At 42.4% G+C, this 8108-nt stretch overlaps 1 protein-coding gene across 1 annotated transcript; it reads left to right on the top strand.

Annotated features, from left to right (window-relative positions):
* Positions 1–1142: 1142 nt before the first annotated feature.
* LOC126318282 (uncharacterized) lies at positions 1143–6689 on the top strand. The gene is made up of 2 exons (XM_049993311.1): positions 1143–2909; positions 5966–6689. Exons 1-2 carry the CDS (start codon positions 2734–2736, stop codon positions 6366–6368), a joined length of 579 nt encoding a protein of 192 aa, XP_049849268.1. The 5' UTR covers positions 1143–2733; the 3' UTR covers positions 6369–6689.
* The last annotated feature ends 1419 nt before the right edge of the window (positions 6690–8108 follow it).

The raw sequence follows: 8108 nt of genomic DNA on the forward strand, positions 1-8108 counted from the left end.
CTCTGTCGCATTGCTAAATCGTCACACATACGAATTCCGTACGCCTGTCTATAACTAGTACGAAACTGACGACTTATAATAGACAAGACATTCCCGTTCTCGGAACATGTACTTTGCCTGCCATGTGTCGCTCGCATATGCGAACAGTGACTTTCACAGTGCTACAATCCTGCCGGTGTGAGAACAAATTTGGTCTTGATTCTTTTGACTTGTTTGGCTGTAACATTCAGGACAATGTCTGTAAGTGTCTGCATTCAATGCAAAAGACAATGTAGCTGGCTTGCTAAAAAAAATTCCCGGAACTCTTTTCTGAAGGTTTAGGCAAAGCTAACAATTTTGTTGCACATATTATGCTGAAAGACAATGCTCAGCCGAAGTTTTGCTGGGCCAGAACTGTTCCCATTGCATTACGGGACAAAGTCGCTGCTGAACTTGAAGAATTGCAAGATAACAGAGTTATTGCGCCCACATCAGCTAGATAATGGGGAAGTCCACTGGTTTTGCTCCCCAAACCTTCAGGTCGCATTCGCCTCTGTGTTAACTTTAAGGTCACTTGCTAGTAAATCTGCTTCAAAAATTCGATTTTTTTTTCCTTCTTAAATAAATATTTAGATTTTTGTGAACAAAATGGTAGTTAAATGAATCGATTCGGGCGTCGGGAACATCTGTAAAAACAAATTTAAATATATGTCGGTATGCGGCAACGACTGTGTTTCCGCCGGCCGCGGTGGTCTCGCGGTTGTAGGCGCGCAGTCCGGAACCGTGCGGCTGCTACGGTCGCAGGTTCGAATCCTGCCTTGGGCATGGATGTGTGTGATGTCCTTAGGTTAGTTAGGTTTAAGTAGTTCTAAGTTCTAGGGGACTGATGACCACAGCTGTTAAGTCCCATAGTGCTCAGAGCCATTTTTTTTGACTGTGTTTCCACTGCGGTAGGATGTCAAATGGCGTCAATATTGTTATGCCACTTCGAAAGTATGCGGCAACGACTGTTTTTCCACTGCGGTAGGATGTCAAATGGCGTCATTATTGTTATGCCACTTCGAAAGATACACTGCATAATCGTATTTTGACTTGGCACCCCTGACACACGCTTTCCGATGCTCCTTTGTTTTCCTTTGCATATCTATGGTTTTCGAGAGTTGTTTGTGTTCAAACTTCTGTATGTTGTTGAGTTGATTGTTCTGTGTCATGCTCGGAAGTAATTATGCCTCCAAGAAAGTGTTTCGGAACGGGAAAACGTAAGTTTTGTGATAATCGGTTTATTTCGTTGGCAATTAGAGACTGTGAAATTACATCCACAAACCAAATGGATGTTATGTCGACAGAAGCTGAAATATTTGAGTACCCAGATTGACATTTATATAAAATATGATTAAAACACTGTAACGGAATGTGTTTCCATAATTACTGAATTGTGTGCTTTATGTTCGCTTCTAAAGAATGCTGCTGTGTGTGTGTTTTGTGGAAATGTGGTATTAATATCGTCGAAGATTTTGAAGGCAGGAAAGGTGTGGCTAGTAAGTTATAAGAGTTTAGTGATTTCTGTGGGGTAACTAAAACTAGGTATTCTTCTGGATTGTGCAACGGAAGAGTTTATAATACAAATATCAGACTTGCATATGGAATGTGGTGTATTGGGAAGGACAGAGAGGCAGCTCAAAGATTTTGTGCTATAATGAATTTGCCCTCACCTATAAGATTTGAGAAGTACACACATTTACTTCTTGAAAGTCTTAGCCAAGTGAGTGTTGTCAATGAAGAAAGCAGTGCTATGCAATAAAGGTGGCAGTGGTATAGCTGCAGCCTTTGATGGGACATGGCAGAAGCGTGGTCACCTATGATTGAATGGTGTTGTCACCGCAACATCCCTAGAAAATGGAAAGGTGATTGACATAGAATATATGACAAAGTACTGTCATGGTTGCAAATGAAATAACCAGCATCATTTTTGTGTTCAGAATTTTTCTGGGTACAGTGGTGGAATGTAATCAGAGGGAGCTCTCAGAATATTTCGAAGGTCAGAGGAGAATTATGATGTACGGTTGTGAAGTACCTTGGAGATGGAGACTCCAAAGGGTTTGCAAATGTGATGGAAAATTGCCTTATGGAAGAACTGTAAAAATTGAAAAGTTAGAGTATGTTTGTCATGTCCAAAAGAGGATGGGCACACATTTACGTAAGTTAATAAAAGATATGAAGGGGAAGAAGCTCAGTGATGGCAAACCAATTGGTGGTCAGGGTCGTCTTACTAAGGAAGAGGTGGACAAACTGCAGCTCTATTGTGGTTTAGTCATAATGCGGAATCGAGACAATATTGAGGCTATGAAGAAAGCAGTATGGGCTACCTTCTTCCATAAAGCTTCTGTGTATGACCATCCACAGCATGCCCTCTACGACTATGGTGTAGACACATGGTGTGGATACAAAAAAGCATTAGCAATTGGTGAAACTTATGCACACCATCACTCCCTGCCATTTGAGGCATTGGAAACAATTAAGCCCATATATAGGCACCTAAGTGACGCTAAAGTATTGTCATGGTTCTTACATGGAAAGACACAAAATGTTAATGAATGTTTCAACCATGTGATATGAGAACACCTGCCTGAAACTGTGTTTGTTGGTTTTAGTACCATGAGATGAGGTGTATTAGATGCAGTTATTTGCTTTAATGATGGAGCAGTTAGCAAATGTGATGTTTTAGAATTGTTGGGTCCTACTCCTGGTTTCAATATGAGACAAGCATTGATGAAAATTGATTCCTTGAGAGAGGCCGAAGGCGAAAAATGGGCTCTTGAGGCAACTAAAGAGGCCAGAATAGCAAAGAGGAGCAAGAAAAGGAAGATAGAAGATGAGAAACACACAAACCAAGAATATTATGCAAGTGGAGTGTTTAGAGAACAACAGAGGTGAGTAACAGATGAAATGTACCTTTAAACTGTATTTACCAAGAATCAAATTTTCTGACACGTTTATTTTATGCAAAGAGAAAAACTATTTGAACTAGAGGTCTGAAAGTTTTTGTGATATTTCAGGCTACCATTTGGAGAAAAGTAGACCACAGACACCAGCTTACTATCACCAGGAGGAAAAATATACCCTTATTAATTATAAAAGAATTACCTTAATTTTGATTGTCTAATTTATGTATTTATAGTGTAAAAGCTATTGATTGAGATAATTTGAGTGTAGTCTACTTTTTAGATAACAATGTCACAAATGTGTACACAAAGTTTTAAGTATCTAAGGAAAGTAGTTAATAAATCTATAGACTTCAAACATAGGCAGGCAGGAAAAATTTAAAATTACTGACTGACATAAATGTTTATATAATAAAGTTTATATCAAAGCTATTCTGATTATTCTTATACGAAAATCTTCATCGTTAAAACAGTTTCATTGTCCTAAAATTTGTTTGTATCCAGAGTTCAAATAATGTAGTTAGACCCTCATAAACTTTATGAAAATTCTTATTGTTTTTCCAGTTCTTCACTGGCAAGTCACGTTAAGTCTACAGTCAACCCACAAACTGTCATTGATACTTATCCATTGCCACACCCAGAGAATCTCATGAACAAATTAGGCGCTGGACGCTACTTTAAAAAATTGATTTGCGCGACGCATATAAAAAATGGTTCAAATGGCTCTAAGCACTATGGGACTTAACGTCTGAGGCCATCAGTCCCATAGACTTAGAGTTACATAAACGTAGCTAACTTAAGGACATCACGCACATCCATGCCCGAGGCAGAATTCTAAACTGCGACCATAGCAGCAGTGCAGTTCCAGACCTAGAACCGCTCGGCCACAGCGGCCGGCCGGCGCGTATCTTCAACTGCTGCTCGATGAAGAGTCTCAAAAAGTGTCTGTAGTAAATACTCCCTTGGGCTTGTTTATATATTTGCATTTGACCTTTGGCAGTGTTTCCGCACCCGCCATTTTACAAAGGTATTTGGAACAGCTGACTGCACAAGTGCCAAACCTTTAAAACTATTTGGACGACGTTGTCGTAGCAGGTCGCACATCTGAAGAACATATTTCAAATTTACGTGCTTTGTTTCGTGTTTTATCTGATGCAAGACTAAAGTGTACACTGGACAAGTGTGATTTTTTAAAACCTGAGTTACAGCATCTTGGTTATGTCATAAACAGTGAAAGTGCCCATCCTCTTAAGTCACATTTGGTAGCCATATGTGATTTTCCAGTTCCTCGCAATATCACAGATTTGCAATCAGTTTTAGGGAAAATGACCTATTACATTACATTCATACCAAATGGTGCACAAATTGTAGCTCCGTTGCATCGCTTGCTTCGCAAGAATGTCCTCTTTATTTGGAAAGATGAGGGGCAAGTAGCTTTTCAAAAACTTAAAGATGCATTGCTCAGTGATCGATGCTTAGTTCACTTTGATCCTGAAAAACTAGTTGTACTGAAAGTTGACGTTTCCTCGTACAGAATCGGTGCAGTGCTTTCGCGCAGAATAGGTGATAAAGAAAGACCTATTGCCTTCGCATCAAAAGTGTTGTCCAAACCTCAGTGTAACTATTCACATTTTGAAAAAGAGGCTTTGACTATTGTGTATGGTGTCACCACATTCCACCATTATTTGTATGGCAGAAAATTTTACTTAGTAATGGATCACAAGCATTTGTAGTCCTTATTTCATCCAACGAAACCGGTTCCTGTAGGAACTGCCCAAAAATTGCAAAGATGGGCTTTGTTGTTGCCTCAAAACCAGTGCGAGATTGTTAATCGTCCGACAGCTCAACGTCGTAATGCAGAGGCTTTTTCACGTCTTCCGACTGGACCTGATACAGACTTTGACGCTTCTGCTACATCTTTTTTCAACATTGATGCTCAGGATTCTAAAACGCTTCAGCCTTTTCCGTTGAACTATAGGAAAATTGCACAGGCTACGGAAGCTGATCCGGATTTGAACATTTTGCTAACGTACATAAGCACATTTTGGCCTCGTTCCTTGCATAGCATAAAGAACTCTGTAGTACGCTGATACTTGGCACATCGGCATAGCCTCGCTATACAGAAAGGTGTGATGGCACTGGGCAGTCACTTGTGTTGATCCCTAAAGCTTTGCAAAAGGAAGTGTTGCAGTTATTTCACCGAGGACGCTGGGGGATTCTTCGTACGAAACAGTTAGCGCATCGACACTGTACTTGGCAGAGTATGGATGCCCAAATAGAACAGATGACGTCACAGTGTCACGCTTGTACGGAAAATCATTCCGCTCCACTGCAACAGTTCTCTGCTTGACCTAAGTTGCAATCGCCGTGGCAGCGTGTGGACATAGAATCTGCAGGATCTTTTTGGAACACCCGTTGGTTGATTGTTGTTGACCCGTATAGCTAGTTTTCTTTTGCTGTGTCAATGAACTCGACGACCTCACGTAGCACATATAAGGTGTCGTCATCGATTTTTTGTCTATAAGGTTTACCTGAAGTACTTGTGTCAGACAACGGATCTCAGTTCGCCTCAGATGAATTTGAAACATTCTGTGAACGCAATGGCATACAGCATTGGACTAGTGCACCGTTCCATCCACATTTAAACGGCGAAGCGGAACGTTTTGTCAGAACATTCAAGTAGCAGATGGGCAAACTTCGCTCCACACACACCAGGGATCAAGCATTGCAACCGTTTCTCGCCTCACATCGTTCGCACCCACGAGATGGGCCATCGCCGGAATAACTGCTTCACGGCCGCCGCCACCGCATCCTGCTCCACCCTCCTCAGCATCCGGCGCCGATGGAAGGCCGCAAGTATCGCTTCGCGCCGCGTGACATTGTGTTTTACAGGGCAGCAGACGATGGGCACGAGGCGAGATCGTCCGTCGACTTGGCGCTTGCAAGTATTTTCTTTCAGGTCCAGATAGCTAGCAGCGCCGCCATCAAAAATCAGTTTCGCCTCTGTCATGTACACGATGATCTTTCAGTCTCTCTTCCCCCAGATTCACGGGTCCGGAGAACAGCGCGGCCACAGCGGCCGCCAGAGAGTCCAGAGAGTGTCATCACGACACGCCGGGACGATCCCATAGAGACGGAGTCTTCGCCTCCTCCTCCTCCTCTCGTCCTCCCGCTGGAACTGCACCCGCCCACACCGCAGCAGTCGCCGCCTTCTTCATCTGGTTCATGGCAGCAGGAGGTGGACGCGTACCCTTCTGGTCGTTTTGCGGGGGACGTTTCTGCCAGAGCGCAGGCCGGAAGCTTGACGTCCCCTGCAGCCACAGCTTTCTGCCCGTCGGAGCGACCACACTCCGGCGTACCCCGCAGTGGTCGCACTCCATACAGGAGGACAGTTCGTCGCTTTGGGGGCGAGGCAAGTTCTGGCGTAACCACAAGCGCTGGGACTAATTCAAAGACGTAAAACCAGAGAATGGGTAGAGCTAATGTCAGCCAGCAGCCGCTGACAATGATCGAGCCGCGCCAGGAGCACTCCCTGCATGAAGTGAATATAAGCGCTGCTTCTGCCAGCCTCGGTCGCTCAAATCGTATACAGACAGTAGTGGACAGGATTCCTCGAGCAGTATTAGTGACGTATGTCAACTTCCAGGAACATTACACATAGCCAAGGATTCTAAATTATATTTTGTCACCCCTCGCTTGCGACTACTACTTGTAAATTTCAAAGTTAAGTATTGTCAATCTGCTTATTTGAAATAAAACTACTAATGTTATTTGTTTGAATTGTTTTATAGCATTCCGAGAACGTAGCATCATTTAGGCACCTTGTAAGTGACGTCTGGGCAAGACCCAACACTTTATTCCGTATCACCTGCTGTGTTGGAACCCGTGGCAAACTGTGCACTGCTCCACTAAAGGGATTGACTCAGTTTATATGAATAGCCGACATTGCTGTTGGACGCTGCATATTTACTGATGATGTCATCTGTATCACTTGGTATGAACCATTGCACTTCATTAAAAACTACTTTGTTCTTCCTTTTCTTATATAAGGGTTTGTTACCAAAACCCAGTTACCTATTCAATATTGTGGCAACTTCCCTGTACGTTATCTCGTTTGTTTGTAATGTTCGAGTCCTTTGTATTCGTTCCTTTGACCTTCTGCCAAATTTCTCTTAACTGTTTCATGAACTTTTAAGGGATCTCCTCATTAGCACCTATTTTAGATTTCATAACTTCGAAAGGAGACGGCATCTTTCTACTACATACCACCTCGTGTGGCGAAAGACCAGTACTAGCATGTACTTTAGAATTATATGCTGAGACGATACATGTCCCATTTGTCATGCTGACACTCAGCATTTTCGAAATTGTGTGATGAACCCTCTCAGAATGTTCATCTGCTTACGGGTGGAAATGACTAGTGCGAAGTTTTCATATGTAGCAGGTGACACAACTGCTTCAAGAGGTCTGACATAGAATTTGTATGTAATTGTAGTACCAGGAACACTAAATGTTAACATCCAATTATTAACCGTCGTGCTTGTGACTGTGCCTCCTTGCTGGTAAGGAATCCCTATCGATACTATGAACCAGGAAATGTGGTCTTTTACTGTCAGAATATACCTGTCTTCAGTTGCTGTCTTATTAAATGGTTCTAGAATATCTAAACCAAGCATTTCAATGGATTTTGATGCTTCAGGCAACCTTTGTAATAGCATAAGGCCTGCTCTTCTTGCACATGGTACACATACTGTTCAACATCTTGCTTTTTGTTTCTGCACCAAAACTGTTTGGCTGCACATGTGTCTGTCATTTTATGTCCCTCATGGCCCATCAACATATGGTATGTGCCTGCTGCAATACTTTGTTTCTGAACGATGTGTGAACTACTATGTGTGTTCTGCACTTCATATTTCTGCACAGCAAGTTGTCGTGTGCCACAAACTGTGGTTGTGAACTGAAAGCCAGACAGCTTGTGTGCTGCTTGTGCCTTTTGCCACTCTGTCAAGCTTTTGTCTAGTGCTTGCAGAGCTCCAATTTTCCTGCTTACCATGACTGTTGGTGTGCTTATTCCCTGGTTTATAAACCACTTCATATTTAAAACTCCTTATCTTCAATGCCTGCAAAAACCTACTCCCTTTACGGAGAGTTAGAAATAATGCTGGTTATTTATCCATCTACATGTCT

The sequence above is a fragment of the Schistocerca gregaria genome, chromosome 1 (genome assembly GCF_023897955.1).
Source record: "Schistocerca gregaria isolate iqSchGreg1 chromosome 1, iqSchGreg1.2, whole genome shotgun sequence".
Lineage (NCBI taxonomy): Eukaryota > Metazoa > Arthropoda > Insecta > Orthoptera > Acrididae > Schistocerca > Schistocerca gregaria.